At 38.4% G+C, this 19,001-nt stretch overlaps 2 protein-coding genes across 2 annotated transcripts; one reads left to right on the plus strand and one right to left on the minus strand.

Annotated features, from left to right (window-relative positions):
- Positions 1-1,548: 1,548 nt before the first annotated feature.
- Positions 1,549-13,130, minus strand: pfklb (phosphofructokinase, liver b). Its single transcript, XM_053512840.1, has 22 exons — positions 12,898-13,130; positions 11,017-11,090; positions 10,835-10,912; positions 9,754-9,943; positions 8,767-8,932; positions 8,572-8,616; positions 8,205-8,313; positions 7,971-8,066; positions 7,785-7,877; positions 7,484-7,609; positions 6,807-6,871; positions 6,664-6,727; positions 6,287-6,433; positions 6,131-6,201; positions 5,949-6,036; positions 5,710-5,862; positions 4,529-4,693; positions 4,296-4,357; positions 3,511-3,622; positions 2,839-2,938; positions 2,083-2,188; positions 1,549-1,992 (listed from the first exon to the last, which is right to left on the minus strand). Exons 1-22 carry the CDS (start codon positions 12,977-12,979, stop codon positions 1,845-1,847), a joined length of 2,340 nt encoding a protein of 779 aa, XP_053368815.1. The 5' UTR covers positions 12,980-13,130; the 3' UTR covers positions 1,549-1,844.
- Positions 13,131-14,109: 979 nt separating this feature from the next.
- Positions 14,110-18,954, plus strand: cfap410 (cilia and flagella associated protein 410). The gene is made up of 7 exons (XM_053512842.1): positions 14,110-14,276; positions 14,532-14,550; positions 14,631-14,677; positions 14,761-14,990; positions 15,967-16,105; positions 17,752-17,839; positions 18,007-18,954. Exons 1-7 carry the CDS (start codon positions 14,200-14,202, stop codon positions 18,142-18,144), a joined length of 738 nt encoding a protein of 245 aa, XP_053368817.1. The 5' UTR covers positions 14,110-14,199; the 3' UTR covers positions 18,145-18,954.
- Positions 18,955-19,001: the final 47 nt, after the last annotated feature.

Raw genomic sequence — 19,001 nt, forward strand, 5'->3', positions numbered from 1 at the left:
TGGAAAATATTTTTTCTAATACAAAATATTCTGTGATATGAAATAAAAAAATCCTTCTCAGCAGTTATCTATATCAGATATGATATATGTAGTATTGCCTTAATTCCTTACTGACCTTTGACATGTCGTTTACAAGAATAGTTGTTAACAATGCTTTGTTTGCCCTTGTGTGATTGAAAAAATGGCAGAATCTTTTTCTCTATGTGCCTTATTACTGCCTTCATATGAGCTATAATGAGTGACAGAGGGAGAAAAAGTTTCCATCATAAATAGCAATTTATGACTATTTATGACATTTAAAGTCAGGAGACATTAAAACATAATGAATAAACAAAGTTCATAATTTCACTGCAGTTTCTAATTTTACTTCCTTTTTTTTATATGAAAAATAATGTTCTGTACAGGATAAAGTGGTGAAGATGATGAGTGAAATAATATTCCATGTGCAAACACTCAATTTCTACTTCAAACACAATCTATACATTTCTAGTGATTTTGTCTGCCACTTTGTGAGGTGTATGTAGTTAACTGTAGTCCATATGGAGCTTCTTGTAGGCCGTCCTCATGAAGTGAGGTTAGGCCATGGTTCAAATGGTTAGCTTTCCAGGCACCCTTATCTCAGTCTGCCCTTTCCACTCTACACCATTCAGTGGGTCCTGCTTACCCTTATATGGGCACTGAATTAAGGGCCGTGGCCATGGTCCCAACAGTGACTGAGCTTGAACCCCTGACCCACCAATCAGCAACACTGAGCCACCACTGCCATGGGAAGTATTACTCACTAGATATAATTCGGCATCGGATCATTCCCACTACATCAGGCTGTGGCACTGTAACAAGTAACAAGTGTTGTCAGGTGCAAAAAAAAAAGATGCAATTTTGCAATCCAGATGTAATCTGGATAATCCTAAAACAATATCTGCGAATATCCATTTATATAAACATTTTGTTTACAAAATTGAATTAAACTATATTTAAGAACCTAGTTTAAATCTAGTTGTAAATTTTCTTTTCGTCTTTGTTGCTTTTAGTGGTTATAAAATCAAATCCAGCGCAAAGGTAAAGACTTGATTCAATTTATTAACATTGCTACAGTAAAGTGAAATATCAAGAGAAATGGCATCTGATTAATAAGATTGCACATTACAGTGGATTTAGAGATATCAAATATATACACCATCAAAAGGTAATTTATACAATACCGTACAATCAACATTTGACCAAAACTTTAGTTTGAAAGAAAAACCTGAATGTACAGTATAACCCATAATAGCATATACATTTCAAAAGTTAATTTCACTCTCCAAAAACAAGAAAACCTGTTGGAAAACCTTTAGACTTTTCTTCAAAAAATTAATAAATATATTTGAGTAAGAGCTGGTGCTTCGCAGATCTAGCGAATATTAGAAAATGGTATAAATTACTTTTAGTGCATTTGTAATTAGGAAAAATTGTACAAAACTGTGTGATTTAGGCTTATGTTGGAGGCTTTTGAATACAAACCTTTTAAACATTACCAGTCATAATTAAAGTGTTATTAACATGGAATGCCATAGAACACAATACTACACAATTTAATGATTAAACATGCGATAAGTACAACATAGGGGACATGTACTGTTACGATATTTAACACCAAATTGACATCAAATACTTCTATCTGTGAAATCTGCAAAGGATGTAAAGGAAACAAATCCAGTTATTTAGATTAATTACAGAAATGTAATGTAAAGCATGTAGTGAGGGTACGAAAACATAACATTACATGAACAAAGTAAACTACTGAGGTAAGTAAGATTTATTCACTTTAATGAATCTTAATACTGGTGACAGGTTTTAGCTCTTCAGAATCCAGTCTCTATACTAAGGGTCCTGCGGGTCACATGCTCTATGTCCCCAGTGACATACTCCTCAAAGTGAGTCTGGTACTTGGCCAGCATTTTCAGCATGACACGCAGATTTATCCACCACTGCTCCTTAGGCATCCTGTGTCTGCAAAGAAACAAAGCACTCTCTCATTTACAGAAACACGCGACGCATACTGTATATTAGTACTAACTGTAGGAGAATGAGTTCACTCACTCAAAGTCTGTATGGTCTTTGAGTTCTGTGACTGGACTAAATGACATTGTTTTTCTCTTCATTCCGATAACACATGCTGTGTCTGGTGCATTGGCAAACACGCGTCCTGGGAATGGGATGAAACAATGTGAAATTATTAAATGTGCATGCACTGTATTTCAGAACACTCAAATATTACTTTGAGTAATATTCAGCTTTGATTGCACATATATTCATTTGTATTCATTAATTTAATGTACAGACAGATTTAATGATTCGTAACATTGTGATATGAGGATGCATGACTTGTATTTTTGCTAATTTTTACATAATAAATCCATCTTAAAGTAAAGTCAATGAGGTTTAGCTTGTGTTTTTTCTGTAGACAGATGATGTCTAATGAATGTCTTAATAGTGCATCACAATGAGCTGCACAGCTAATTAATCCCAGGTTTTACACAAAGTCCTTCTTGATGCAACCATAATTTTATTTTAACCAGGACTGGTGCCCTGCAACCTGGGTATTAAACCTAGCATGCAGGAAGATAGCCCCTGAGCCACCAACGCCCCTTATATTCATTGTGGTACTAAGGAACTTTTTGTGTTTTCCTAAATAAAAACACAACTGAGCTTCAGTTCTAGATTTTTTTAAGTACTTAAAATGTATTGCACACGCACCACAGGATCAGTGAACTGTGCACTTTCTAAGAAGAAAATGTCTGTAAATATCCAGACAGAAATGTCTGTTAGATTACAATATTATCTTCTTTCCCTTACCTTGTCTGTAGGTCTCTTTCATTTTCTGAGTGAGCCACAACACAGCTTTTACACCCATTTTAGTGCCAAAATTCCTGTCGAATGGTGTCGGGACCCCACCCTGGAGAAAAAAAAAAATCCTTTATAAGTTTCAACTTAATACAGTAATTAATTTCATTCTATTAAATTCATTAAAATATTGAATTGTTGAATCCAATTCATTTAAAAGGTAGGTGACGACTGCAAGGTAAAATCACAGATGTCTATTAAATGTGCTACTTATAACATTTCATAATGTCTATAATAACCGTTAATTCACAGACACTTGGCTGGTGGACACCTAATATAATTTAACATGCTAAAACTAAATTTTAAAATGTATTGCTGGTTAGGAATAAGGATAAAAATTTTGGGGTCTTAGATAGGTTAAATAAAGGAGGTTAATCTATACCTACAACAGCACACCCCATTATGTTATATTGCATGATTATAATTCACTAAAGGTATAAATACAGTGATTAACATAACCTAACAAATAATGAGATCTAATGTAACAAAAGTGTGTGCCTTGACCTACTGTCTGGCCAAGTGGTGCAAAACCATTCTGAGTACATAAATATCCAATATATAATAATATATATTAACATATAGTTAATCAACTATATGATTGCCACACTGTGTTAACTTCCTTACCTGCTGCAAATGCCCCAATACATTAACCCTGCAGTCAAAGATACCCTTCCCCTCAGCTGAGTACAAGTTGTGGATGAATTCTGTTGTGTAGTGTTTGTGGCATTTCTCATTCCTACAATGAATAAAGATGACGACCATTATTCATTCCCCTACAGTATGTTTGATATTACACTGGCCCACGAAAAAAAGCCATCATTTTAGAATCAGAGAAGGGTCAGAAAAGAAAACAACTAAGGACATTTGAAATGACTGGAACTGGGTCCAGAACCCCTTAACACAATATTAAACCTGAAAGGATAGTCCTGAACCATCAACTTTGAGAAAGAAATGTTGTTGGAAAAAATAAAAATAAAAATAACAGAAAATAGAGGTAAAACACTTTTAAAAACAAGTTTAAGTTACCAATAAAACTTAAAACCAATAAAATTAAGTTAGCTAATGACCTGAATGAGCAGGTTATCACAAGAGGTTTTTCTTCCCTGATGGCACAGGCATATTTAAAGACTCAAAATGCGAATAAGTGGTTCTGGGAGCATGAGGAATATTTTTCACACATGATCTAGGGTTAGGGTTAGGATCAACGACATTGTGTGCTGTAATCAAAGTTAAAGGTGATGAATGTACTTTAGCCTTTATATCAGGTAATATAGTGCATGAACTATACAGCCAATATAAATGAAATAGGGATCCATAAAAATAAAAAAAAAGCATTTGGTGTAAAAACCTTCACAGCAAGCAGTGAATACCACACCATGCGAATTAATTTCGAGTTCTTAAAAGCTTACCTCAGCACTAAACCCCGCTGAATATCATTCTTCATCTTCTCTGTCAAGTGCTCCACATTCATCTGACAAAATTAAAAGCATGAAATTTACCTTATTCAAGCTTTTAAGATGGTAAATGCTTGGCTAACTGAAATATAAATTTTAAACTTATTAACAATGCAACGTTTATGAAGCTTATAGTGAAAGAACTAATTACCACATCTTGACAAGTTTCAGATATCAGCAGGATGTACCTTTAAGTCATGGATACTAAATGGTTCTTCATAGATATAAGCTGCATCGGCCCCAACAGCGATGCCTGTGGTGGTTGCCAGATACCCACAAAACCCACCCATAGTCTCCACAATAAAGACACGTCGTTTGGTTCCAGATGCAGACTGCTTGATTTTGTCACAGCTCTAAAGGGAACAAGTAACACACTGAATTAGCATTGGTTATTGGGATTTTTTGCAAAACTTTAAGTTAACATTACAGAGATTTAGCCGAAGTAGATAGATAAGTCCCAAACACTGCATTTCCATGTCAGTATGGTTAAGACATGTCAAAGCAGGTAAAAAACTAGCTTTGTTTTTTCAGAACTCATGCACAGCCAGATCAGGTTTCCCCAGACCGCCATACATATACTTACATAGGATGCAGTTAATGCATTCACAGAGCTATCATGCAAAGACCCTGAAAGGTTCAAATACAAAAGAGTATTTATGAATTTATTAACGTTCGCAGTCAATAAGGACTATTGACTGCGAACGTTAATAAATTCATAAATACTCTTTTGTATTTGAACGTTAAGTCAAATCAGGAATTTAGATTTTTCAGAATAAAACAACGCATTTTCCCATATAATGCCCTTATTCCGGCATTTCACTAGTGCGTCAATAGTAAAGTGCTTCAGTACAATCAAAGTAAAAAAATTTAGTACACCAAAGCCATGAAAGAACTGCCTGCCTCACGTTTGAAATGCTGGCCTCCCAGGAACTCATTTAATGGCCCAAACATGTGAAAATGACTTGGAATGAGGTCAGGACTGTACAGGGGATGTGGCAATAACTCCCAGCAGAGTTCCCAATATGTGCAAGTGGTGTTCGTGAATGATTGTGTGTACATGTCCCCCGAGAGATGTGTGCCTTCCATGCCTTCCGCAGGTTGGTAACATGTTATCTGTTCATTTTCTAGGAATCATGCGTTTCACTGAGTATTTGAGGGAAAGACCGCAGCTCAGACTGTCATTCATGGATATATGGACTTCCTTAAAATGTTTACACCATTCAAATGTTTTACTTTGAGTAATGACTGTCTGTATCAGTTTTATGTCTTCAGTCACAAGGACTTCAATCACAAATCTTAATTTCTGGTGAACACCTCTTATAATAAACATTTATTGTCAGATGTGTTATTCTTTTGCATTGGTTCAGACCTCCATAGCAGCATTGACCGCTGTGTCTCCTCCAATACTGAAGTCCGTCCCTGGTACGTTGTTGCTTATAGTGGCAGGAATCACACACATGACAATGCAGAGCTCATCATAACGTCCCCGTGCCTCCACCAGCTGGAGAACTCCTTCATACGCCTGTGAGGGTTAGAGACAAAAAGGGGTAATAGTCACCCATGCCCACACACATCCACACACACAATACATTTTTGTGGAATTCATACCTCAAATCCTCCGATAACCAAAAGCGACTGGATGTTGTACTTGCCAATATTTTCCACTATTTTTTCCATGCAAGAGTTTGGCAAAGTTCTAAAAAAAAAAAAAAAAAAAAAAAAAAGAGAGATGTTGCCTGATTACTACTAAATTTATAAAACCAAGCACGCCTTAGGGGGAAAATACAGACCTTTTAGTCCCAAGAAGTGAGCCTCCTTGGCCAGTCCAGCCTGCTACATCATGCCAGTGCACTTCAGTCACCTGCAGGTAACACCCGGATCATATTTACATGCTTATAAAAAACTGAAACAAACCCGAATGGCCTTTTTTAATCATTGGAGCTTACCATGTCTTTGGCCAGGCCCTCAAAGCCATCGTTGACTGTGTAAACTCTGAGGCCCTGAGCAAGACCTACTCTGACTGCGGACCTCACTGCTGCGTTCATCCCAGCGGCAGGGGCGCCTACATTTAAAATCGCCAAGGAGTGGATACTCTGAATAGCAGAAGAGAAAAAAGTAAGATGCGGGAATTTTTACTCAAGATGAATTTTTTTCTCTCTTTCTCTTACGTTAATTTAATTAAAAGACAATTACTAATAAGAGTCATTACAATTATTATATTGTCTGAAGTCCATAAAATAATTTCCTTTTGGAATTAAACATAAAAAAAAGGAATCATCCAGTGACTAGATGTGTAAATTATTAACAGCGACACGTTTCCTACCTTTGATTGAGCTGGTTTCTGGTGAGCCAGGAGTTTATAGGTGTTCCAGTTGTTCTCAAAGCTCCTGCATTGAGGAAATTAAATGTTTAGAAACATTTAGAAACTCACAAGCGGAAAAACACTTGTCTTTTCACAACACTCACTTCCCACGTAGTTGAATGGCCTCGTCAAATCGCTTCTCATTCATGGCATTCTGCACCTCCTTCGTCTAAACACAGAGTGTAAATGGGATAAACTGACAACAGCAGCAGTTTCCATACGTTACCATCAACATGTTCTTGTAGCTTGTCATGTTACAGAAAAACGTGAAAGCCTTCATCATGAAGACTTTACTGTAGCAGAAAACTTGACGGCCGTTACTCGAAGTGCCGACACTGGTTTCCCTTGTGCCAGCGAGGCAGCTCTGACCCCTTGGGGCATGACTCCACAAGACATCTGTGGGTGAGCTGGCACCAGGACATTGGCAGCAGATCCTTTGGATGCTGTGGGTGGGGCCACTGTGGATAAGAGTTTTGTCGGAGGCCAAACAAAACTTTGGAGTTTGGAGACCAGGTCAGTGGCCTTGGGTTGTTTGCCCGCTGGGCCTCGTGTGCGGCAGGCTGTGGTGAACTGGGTGTTCTGGTGCATCTATTGTGTCCAGTATCGACTTTTTGCAGCAATTTGTGCTAAATTGGCATGCTAGTGTATAGTCAGTGACCGATTTTGCTCACTTCACCTGTGCTGAACGGTGTATAATAAATCAACAAAGACTGTTAAAGTCAGGCTGAACGATGCCCACTTCAACACATGTATTTAGTTATGTAGTAGACATATGACTCACCATTGTGACACACTCCATAAGAGGGAGGCGCATGGCTTGGTTACCAGACAGTCCGATTACACAAGCCGAAGTGTCCGGAGTCGCCTCGAGCAGAGCCACGACTGCCTCGACCCCTAACTTACTGCTCTATAGAGACAGACACACAGACTAATAAATTTAATTTATTGTAAGCATCTTACCGCGAGTCAAACCGCATAGGTGAGATAGGGTTATAATCAGCTACATTTGATCCAAGTGAAACACTCCGCACTTTTTTCACCAAAGAAAGTATAACATTTCTCAATAAAGACCCGCAACTCACCAGAACCCGGTCAAAGGCAGACGGTGTTCCTCCTCTCTGGACATGCCCCAGTACAGTGACCCGAGTGTCATAACCCAGCCTGCTCACTACAAGCTTGAAAAAATTAAAATCAAAAGAGGTATAAATACTGAGAATAATATTAAAAATTGAAAAAAAAACTTTTAGAAGAAAATGACTCAAACCTACATCCTTTAAATAATTGGAGGTTATGGGCTCGCCATGTTTATCGATAGCTCCTTCTGCAATGATCACAATATTGAGACGGGAGCCCTTACTGCGGCTCTGCAGAAAAAGAAAATAAAACACACAAGCGAACTAACTTTATACACGTTTGTGCTTTTTCCCAAACCTTAATATCATGTGAAAGTCTTTATTAACTGAATGGTACAGACAAGTAGGTCTGCTGTTCCCCAACCTCACCTCTCCCAGACGAGCACACATGTGGTCCTCCCAGCCTTCCTCCGGAGGAGCCTCGGGGATAAAGACCCAGTCAGCACCAGATGCCAGAGCTGACACGACAGCCAGGTACCTGGTAACCACAGCACATCAAAATGCAGCATGAGATCTACGTTATATCACTCTGCCCGAACTAAAATAAATAACTGGCAAAGTCAGGGGAATGCATAACTGCAAAAATACTCCACCATCAGAAAAGCAAGACATACCACGTGTATGATCAATTTTGATGATGGAAACTTCCAAGCACTTTTGTAAGTCACTCTGGATGAGACCGTCTGCCAAATGCTTAAACTAATGCGTAAATGTAAGTGAAAAAAATATTGCTTACCCACAATGCCGTCCCATCACTTCCAGCACGAATGTCCTCTGGTGACTGCAAAAATTAAAACACAGCTTTACCTTGCAATGGATATAATGGTTGTACATCAATACTGTACCAAAAACAGCATAAGGTCCTAACTTACTGTATTATATCATTATTAGAAATGTCACCGTTAGCATGCGGACGTGTACGAGTTCTTACCTCTGCGCAGTAGTGCTGATTGCATCGATGACCTCCATGATGCGATGCAAGGCAGAATCAGCTCCGATGGTCATGTCCGTTCCACAGAAGTCGTTATCGATAGAACCCACGAGTCCCACAATGTTCAGATGGGTGTACTGCTGAGCCAAAGAGTCTGTGATTTTCCCTTAAACACAAAAACAGCGTCATTGATTACAGATAGAGACAAGAAGCCATATTTCTTTCTCACAGTGACTTTCCTCAAATCAGACGTGGTTCTCGTTTACGGAAACGCTAAAGCTTTCATCTGATCGCGTCTACTAATTATATTCTTAGGAAATAAAAGGTGCGTTTGTCTACTGATAAAGTGTCCCATGATAGGCATATGAAAATATTATTATAAAATATTATTACTATATTTTAAAAATAAGGCAATATTTTAAAATAAAATAAATAAAACAAACAACTGCGTTCAAGTCAAACTGGGACTTGTGATGAAATTTCTCGTGAATGAAGGCGTAAACCGATTGACATTAAATGCTGATGAGATTCTTAGCCTCCCTAAACATTTAAGTAGTGCAAATCTGTGAACGACGGGCCCAGCTAAAACCGAGACCACTGCAGTCGGCAGGGAGTTACTGAAACATCCAAATACCGTCTTGACTTCACTCCAAGGCATTTCCTCATGTTAAAAGGAGTTCCTGGGAGGCCAGGGTTTCGGAGGTGAAGCAGGCAGTCTGATTATGACTCCAGATTTTACTGAGAAATCTACACTAGTGAAACACTGGAATGAGTGCATTAATGTAACAGAGGATTATAAATAAAGTGAACTACTCTCATATGGTTGTTTTGCTATTCTGCATGATCAAAAATCCTGGTTTGACTTGAACTTGAGACTGTTTCTCTGTAAGCATACAATGAGCTTATAGCAAGGCTTAAAACTTACAAATCTGCTTGCTCAAAAACGTGTCTGCTCAGCTTTGTTTTGGGTATTATAATTAGAGTTACCATCTTTTACTAGATCCGCGAGCAGGTCGCTCCACTCGTTGCGGAAGATGTTGGCTCCGGTGAGACTGCCATCTCCACCACACACACACAGATTAGTGATGCCACGCTGCACCAGGTGAAATGCAGCCGCCAGACGACCCTCTCTCGTAGTGAAATCCTTACAGCGGGCACTGCCGATAATCGTGCCACCCTGAAAGACACAATATTAAAGCATCTTTTAGGGATAGAGCACACACACACAGACGGCTGCCAAAAACATGTCAATCAGGAAAGTAGCAAGTCTAAATTGGGCAAAGGTGTGAATCATGGTGTGAATGCGTGTGTGGTCAAATGATGGACCTACATCTCATACTCAGTTTTCCTGTGATGGGTGCCAGATGCAGGATGATGTAATTACATAAGAGTAAGAAATGATGATTTAGCTATAAATGAATAGCTATATTATCAGGAAGAATCCAGGGGGAGACTTGTGTATATTAGACTATATTATTAGACTCATTACTAGTTAATATATATTAGACTTTGTTTTTTTCTTGGGTTTTTCCCCTCACTCTCAGATCCTTTGGTCCCTCATTTATTGGCACTGGATACCCCTCTTCCCAGAACCTACTTACTTCTCCAGGCTTGGAGCTGACACTGAGGATGTTCTGCATCTCCTGTGGCTGGGTATTATATATGGGTGTGGCAACCCAGCTGTGGTGGGGCTCAAACCCATGACCCTCTCATTCGCAACCCAGAGCCTCAAGTGCCTAAGGCACCACTGCCCCATTAAACTATCCATAATTGCTCTTTATGTCCTGTTTCAGCAACAGTGAACAGAAAGTGGACCATGCTGAGGATCAGTGTCCTAATCTCACACATTTAATCCCTTCAATCAGCTTCTTATAATCTCAATCCCAACCTCTCAGTGCCACAGCATCTCAGTTACTCTCAGCAATAACCTTCATTAAGGCAGCTTGGGATAGAGAGACACAATATACTAATGATCGATTATGATAAAAAAGGGGGGGACGGGGGATTTTCTAGATGAGAACATCTGCCCTTATAAAGATGTATATGTATCAGGAAAGTCCAGACCTACCAGTTGGATGATGTTGCTCACACTTTGCCAGTTGGCAAGTTTGATGTTGTCACCTCCATCCACAAGTCCTTGATAGCCCTTAAAGAAAATACATGAAATAATCTGTTACTAAAACCAGTTCATAATGTGAATGTGTAAAAGATCACTGTAGGTGTTTTGAGCAATGTTTGTGTTCTATAAACCTCATAGATCAGGTAGACTTTGGCGCCAACATAGATGCCCATACGTGTTACAGCACGAACAGCAGCATTCATTCCTATACATTATGCACACACAAACACACACAATTCACTTACAAACATGGGATGTACTAATAATTATTTATTATAATAATAAAGATAATTAATAAATTGTCAGGAAACACATGGGAGACTTTCAGTTTCTATACACTTGATTACACCGACCAAAAATTATTTTTACACTGAGTGGAAAACATGTTGCTTAGGTTCAGACAGTGAGATTGATGTTGAACTGATTTACTTTTGCCTGTTTATCTAGTAAATTCCTCTTTTAGCTGTTCAAACATTCATGTGTCCTGAATCGGACACGAGGAGCCTGTAAATATTAAAAGCTCTCATTATTTTATTCAAATTTGTCACGTACACAACGATACACAGTATGATTTGCAGTGAAATGCTTATACGACTGTCCGTGACCTAAAATGCAAAGATAGGATTAAATAGAATGATTGCACTACAAAAGAATAATTGCACTAGAAGAATACAGTTAAACTAAAGACTAACAGCCAATAAAAAAATGAGATAAAAATATAAAAATATTAAATTATAAAAAGGATCAGATATGGTGTGTAGGAATGACAGCTATTGCAAGTTAGTCCTCATTTTGTGTGTAAAACAAGAAACGTGCAACATATGAGCAGCATGCAAAAGTGCCGATGTACACACTCAAAAAAAAATCATAATGCTTTTTAGGTAAAAACACTGCAGTGTTTTGCAGAGATCTTTATGGTGACGAGCATGGTCTCCTCCCGGTGTCATGTTGGTTTCCTCTGGGTTCACAGGGTTCATCCCATATTTCAAAAACATGCCAGTATATTGGCATGGTGTATTGGCAACGCTAAATCGCCCCTAGGTGTGAAAGAGTGTGTGTGAATGCGGCTGGTGTTTATTCCAGGCTGTGCCCAGTGTTTCAGTGTGATCCTGGCCAAAACAAAACAAAAAAATTCCAGAAGATCCATAAATCAATGAGTAAATGCAGGGCTTTGTCACAATTTGTAAAGAAGAGGAAAGATGAAAAGCTCACTGAAAAAACTGAGGTAAATGTTGGTGATGTTTCATCGTGACGTTGGTGACTAATGAACTTTGGCACTTTCGGGTCTGTTTACATTTTATTTATTATTATTATAATTTTTTTTTTTTTTGCAAAGACACATCCTGTAATATTATTTTATTTATTTAAGCAAATTTGGAAGGCCTTAATAAATGTTTTTATTATTATTATTTCATCAGCATGTGAACTTATTGATGTAAACATTTTAAACAAGATCAATAAACATCACAGTATCCTGCGCGTATGAGACACGACCAGTGCACGTGTACAGCCGATGTACGTGCCATGTCGCATTACGTAATACTGCTTCCGGTGCCAGCATTTTTTTTTATCCTGTTCTGTTATTTAATGTGGGGAATCTGGGATAAAAACTATTTTTGACACCGATATTTAAAGCACCACGATTTACAGCGATGGTTTACAATAAAATAAATAAATAATATATTTAATATACACACGGTATATATCGTATTCGTGCATGTCGATCTATTCAAACACTTCAAGCTGAATCCAGAGATGTTGGAAATGTTAATAATACAATAACAAGGCTAATACTAAAAGTGCACGCAAGACTGACAAGAGCTGAATTCATTGGGTTAAAGTGGGCGAAAATGCATGGCATATTTCTAGACAAAAGCTAATGATTAACATGAAACTCAGTAAATAAAGTAATCCATTCCCCGAGTGATCCGTGCACCTTTGCTTCTCAGATGTTGTGCCATGTTTAATGAATGCATTATTTATATAGGTATTATTATAATTCATATTTTTACCTTGTGCATCTCCACCGCTTGTGAGAACAGCAATGGCTTTCCCAGCTCCTGTCATCCTCAGCTTCTCAAAATCCACCAGCATGATGCACAGACTTCTGCACACAGCAAGCTGATAAGAACTTGTTGATTTCTGAGATAAGGCGTTTACAGCAGTAAACAAAGTTGTACACGCTGTATCTTTTATCTGACAAAAGCAAAAGCCCACTGCTGCTCGTATCGTGTCCCTTTTAGCATTCACAGGACACTGCTGTGCTCAGTGCTGCTCCGCCTCTTTATTTGCTCTGCACATTTGAATGAGTGAAAGGGATTGATTTTTTTTCCATGTCTTTATCCGTTTAAATAAGTGAAATGGATTGCATTTCAGTGTACTAAACAGTTTAGTAAAATAATCTACAGACATATTCTACAGAAAGTAATGCATTTAAATAGGAACGTGCTTACTAAGCGCAAAACTAATTTCTCCCCTCCACCCCCAATGGTAGGATGAGTTAATCAGCATGCATGGGTCAGCCGAGGTCCTCATGAGCACAAAATAATGTGCATATAAATAATTGAATGTGCATAAAAAATCTAAATAGAACAGGTGCATTTCTGGTGTTGGCAACAGTTTAAGTGGACCATCTGACAAATAGTGGATTAACTAAGTAAAAAAAAATGTAGCCATCCTTCTTTCAGATGTGAAGTGGTTGTGAGATTTTTAAGTAGGGTCAAGCATCTGAGGCTGCTCTTATCAACAGCAACACACTCTACCCCCTTCTGGAACTGGATATGAATTAACACCCTGACTCCTGCAAAAGCACACACACTGCATTCATTAAAACGCCATGAAAGATCGTGCATTTTGATTTGCATTTACTTAAATGCAAAGTTACAGAAAAAAAGTGCCTAGAAAAGTCTAGGTTCCCTATTTTTAAATCACGACGCCAATGTCTCCCCCTAGTGGTTTTGGTCCGAAATGCAGTATTTGCGGTTGCGTCACGTCGCTTGTTTGGATGTGATGGCTACCCAGCAATATAGATTGTCTTCGCGGTTTATATTGAGGGCATGCAAATATATATATTTTTTATTACAAAAACAAATATTAAATACATTCCGGGAGGTTCATTCGCATTGTTAACTTGGTTATGTTACGAAATGTTATGTTTCCCTCTAGCGGTTTTATTTGGTATTGCAGTCATGTTCAGGCGCATGCGCAATGTCGCTTGTTTAACAGTAAGGCTGTGTTGTGATGGCTACGAAGCAAGCTAGTCTGGCTTTGGGGATTATCTCTAAATATTTGAGCTAATACAGTGATACTTAAAAATGAAATTAACTCGGAAACTTGTTCTTTCACGAGCCAAAGCGTCGGACCTTGAAAGCGTAAAAAAGTTGAACTGCTGGTATGTTTGCACTTGATTTAGTGAGTTTGTGCTGTAGCTGGGTAGAAGCTAACACAGACTAGCTAGTTTATAGAGCAAAGTTAGTTTTGATTCAGTATTCACTTTAAGTATGAAGTCAGAATTGTTCTTGAATGTGATGAAAGGCTTTTAGACTGCGTAAGGGAAACTGTTTTTTGCACACATAGAGTAGGTTTTACACACTTTAAGATTAAGATTACATTTCCATTCTATTTAAAATATATTTCTGTGTTGTAGGGGCTGCAACCTGACAGATGTAAGTACTTTTCTAAATATATTTTTTTATACAAACTTTTGTTGCTTTAGTTAAATTATTTTGTCATGATGTTTTCTTAGATATCAATATTCACTGAAATTCCCAACGTTGAAGTCTTAACATTAAGGTACATGCATGCTCATTTCTTTTATTAATGCTCCTATAGTTTTTCAAATGCACCAGATTGTTAAATTAATTTCTCCTTTTTAGTGCCAATAACATTTCCTCTCTGGAGCATCTTGCCAACTGTCAGCATCTGACCGAGCTGTACCTGAGGCGGAACGACATCCACGATGTGTCAGAGCTGAGCCATCTCAAAAACCTCGCCTGTCTTAAAGTTCTGTGGCTTGCAGAGAACCCGTGCTGTGACCCAGACCCGGTGAACTATCGTTTGACCGTGCTGAGGAACCTGCCTGGTCTGCAAAAACTAGACAACCAGGGTGGGTACGATTGAGGCAGAGGCTAAGCTCCAAACATGAACAAATTTCATGCTCATATCTTTCTTGTATTCCATTTGTCTTTTGTTTTTGTCCATTTTTTGAATGCATCACTCAATCACTTACTCACTCATATTCCATACCGCTTTATTCTGCATTCAGGGTCATGGGGACCTGGAGCCTATCCCAGGAGGCTTAGGGCACAAGGTGGGGTACATCCTGGACAGGGTGTCAATCCATCACAGGGCACACACACACTACAGTTAATTTGGGACTGTGGGAGGAAACCGGAGTACCCGGAGGAAACCCACCAAGCACGAGGAGAACATGCAAACTCCATGCACACAGAGACGGGAATTGAGCCTGGCCGGGTAACGAACCTGGACCCTTAAGGTGCTAGGCGACAGTGCTAACCATTACACCGTGCCGCCTTTTAAATGTATATTATATTAAATTATGTGGCTTTTAAGACACTGGTCTGTTTGACCATGTCACTCACCGCAAGGATGGTGTACTAGTGGGTTGGGTTCGACCAATTATGGTGCGCAGTCAGGACCAAAAAACAATAACTTCAATTATGTGATGTTTTTAAATGAGCAAAGTAGTGATTAAGATTTATTTGATATGACATGTGGCACCACGGTGGCATAGTCGTTAGCCCTGTCGCCCTGCACATCCTGTGTCCGGATTCAATTCCCGCCAATCTGTGTGCATGGGGTTTGGATATTCCGCCCCTGCTTCATGGGTTTTCTTCGGGTACTCAGTACATGACATGCGGATTGGCACCCTGTCCAGGATGTTCCCTGCCTCGTGTCCTAAGTCTCTTGGGATAGGCTCCTGGCCCCTCGCGACCCTGAATACAGGATAAAGCAGTTTAGATGATAAGTGAATAAATGAATGAATGAATAAGTGAGTGAGTGGTATGACTGTTTGCATAAGCACTTCCTTTAAGGGCACCCCCCCCCCCTTTTTTTTTTAGTTGTGACTGAAGAAGAGCTTGCACTTGCTTTGGAAGGAGTCGAGGAAGTGATCAATCCTCCAGGTCTTGCTAGAGCTGGTTCTACCAATGGCCACACAGAAACAGACTCTGAGTATGACTCTCTCAATTACAGTATGGAGTGAGTTACTTTCTCTTTTTTAAGTCTGTCTTGGGACCATTGAAGATGATGAGTTTATGTAAGCTACTCAAAATGTTTGTTTACGTCAGCTTTTAAGACAAAGGATAAGTCAAGGGACATTCAAGTCAAACCGGGTCTTTTGTGCAGAATAACAGAACACATTTATGAGAGTAAAAACTCTCTTTATTTCTCTATATAATCCCCTGCTACACTAATTCACTTCCCAGCGTTTCACTTGTGCTTGGACACGATTAAGGTAGGACGTTTTCTTACTACACATTTTCTCAGCCTCCCAGGAACTTCTTTAATCCCCCAGATATGTGGATTAATTATTGAATTAAATTTGTGGCAGTAACTCCGAGCCGTTTGTACAGTTCCCACAAACAAGTGCGTAAGGTACTCGTCAATTTTTCAAGGATCAGGCCTTCCACTTGCTGAATGTTCATTGTACCAACTGCAGTGGGCTCTGAGCCACCTCAGCCGACATCATTAGTCACAGACATACAGTCTTCTTTAAAATGTTTGCACCATTCATATGTTTACTGTGTCTAACCTCATTACCGTACTGTACTTAAAGACTTCTGTTAATGTCAATCAGTTTTATATCTTCATTCATGAGAAATTTACTGGTTTGACTTGAACACCCCTTCTAGTAGTCTGTCTAGGGATGTCCATTCCTTTTTTCTTGTTGTATTTATATGGATATTTCAGAGTTAGTTGCCTATACAAACAGAGCCTTGGATTTCTATCTCGGTCACTTCTTCTTCAGCAAAGCTACAACACACTGTTATTTATCACCATATTTATATTCGTAATAAAACCTTAGACATTCCTATAAATACTATATAATACGTCATATAAACACAAAGACTTAACTTGTCTTTTATACTCGATACACCAAAGGTTCCTTGGTCAAGTGTTGTCCCCTGCTTTTATGCAAGCCACTATTAACCACTATATTATCTAATCTAAATACTGTGATGTACACAACAAAGTAAGAAATAAACTTCTCAATCATTATTGGCAAAAACATGAGGCTAAAAGTCTCACCTAGGTGAAAAGTGAATTTTTGAAATTAAATCATATAAGACTTCATACATATTCTGGCCCATTCTTTATTTTTGTAAATATGCACACACATTTATATTTTTCAGAATTATTATTTTTTGTCTTTAGCTGTCCAGTTTTGGCCAGACCACATTTGGCAATGCTTTTCTACTCACTGCATTTGTACAAAGTGGTTATCTGCATTATTGTAGCCTTTGTTAGCTTGACCCGGTCTAGCCATTCTCCACTGATCTCTCTTTCATTAACAAGGCATTTCTCCCACAGAACTGCTGCTCACTGCATGGTTTTCTTCATCTCCATTTCGAGTAAACTCTAGTGACAGTTTTATGTGTGAAAATCCCAGGAGCATTACTTTAAGCTACTGAGCAGTATCTTCATTTTATGCATTGCTTTGCTGCCACATGATTGGCTGCAATTCTCAAATTCATGAGCTGGTGTAAAGGTTCTAAGGTTGTTTTTGCTCTAAACCAAGTTTAATGACAGGCCCTTATGCCTGGTTCAGGTTAATTTGCTGCTAAGATATTATTAGTGAAATATTTTGGGTCTATAAGTGATGTTTTCTTTTGTTTTATCCTCAGTAAAATCCGTGCACAGTTGGGGATGAAGCCATTGCCCAGGGATAAATTTTCATCTTCCAGAGAAGCAGGGACCCTCCTGAAGAAAAAGGTCAGTATATATATAACATTATATGCAGTTTCCCCTAAAGATTACGGGTAAAAACCTGGCTTTACAGCTTACTTGTATAGTAGCAGAACTGATACACCATTAACATGTACTGTATTATTATCATTGTGTAGTTTAAAGCACCCTGGTGTATGTGTGTGTATATTTAGAGTCACACCCTGGAAGCTGTGCTGCTCCTGCTGAAGGACCTGGACGTCGAGGAGCTGAAAACTGTTCAGTGTGCCACAGAGGACAAACTTAGAGCTCGAAGTAGACAGAAAGAGAAAATTACAATTTCTCAGCACTGAATAAGAGTAAATTCCTTTTGCATGCAGAACATCCAGCAACATAAAATAGCTTTTTAATATAAAGGGTATCATGTTAGACTCCATACATAGGGAAAATTAACACTCTTTAGCAAAATGTCTTCGATAATTTTTCTCACTTAGTTTATATTGTATATTTTCTTTCAGCTAGCCTTACAATATATTTGACAAACGAATTTTGATTGAAATCTTCCTCGTGGCTGTAAGGGGAAGCTTAAAAATAAGAATTAACAAGTTCATCACGTGTGTGTGTGTGTGTATACAAAGAAACAGCTACCATGTAGTTTTGCTAAAAAGTGTAAAACAAAAGGTTTCCCTGTGTATGGGAACTTTTCTGATACCCTGTAAAAGAATCCAGGTTAACCTAGTTCCCAGCCTAAAAACTCACTGCTTAGCAACAGATACAAGATGTGGACAAATTAATGCAAAACTCAAAAATAAAGTGTCTTGGTAAAGATGGTCATCCATCAACGATTAAGCCTTACTGCTGCACTGAACGGATCAACACTATTCCTTTAAAATACACTAGCTGGCTAAAAACCATTACTATTTCAAAAGGGTCAAATTATTGTGCTGCATTAATCAAATTATCAGAAATTAAAAAAAACTGGAACTTGGGTAAGAACTCAACACGTTATTAAAACCTGGACCCATAGTGCTGAATCGTCAACTTTTTGGAGGAAATGAGGTCGAAAAAAAAAATCATGAATAGCGATCACTTAAACACGTGAAGTTGCATGGTAAATCAACAGTAAAAACCATAGATTTGTTTATCAGTGAAAGTAAGAGCATTTCTACACACAAACATTGTGATGAGAACTCGCGAGACTGGGAGTAAA

The sequence above is a fragment of the Clarias gariepinus genome, chromosome 15, assembly GCF_024256425.1.
Source record: "Clarias gariepinus isolate MV-2021 ecotype Netherlands chromosome 15, CGAR_prim_01v2, whole genome shotgun sequence".
In the NCBI taxonomy this organism is placed as follows: domain Eukaryota; kingdom Metazoa; phylum Chordata; class Actinopteri; order Siluriformes; family Clariidae; genus Clarias; species Clarias gariepinus.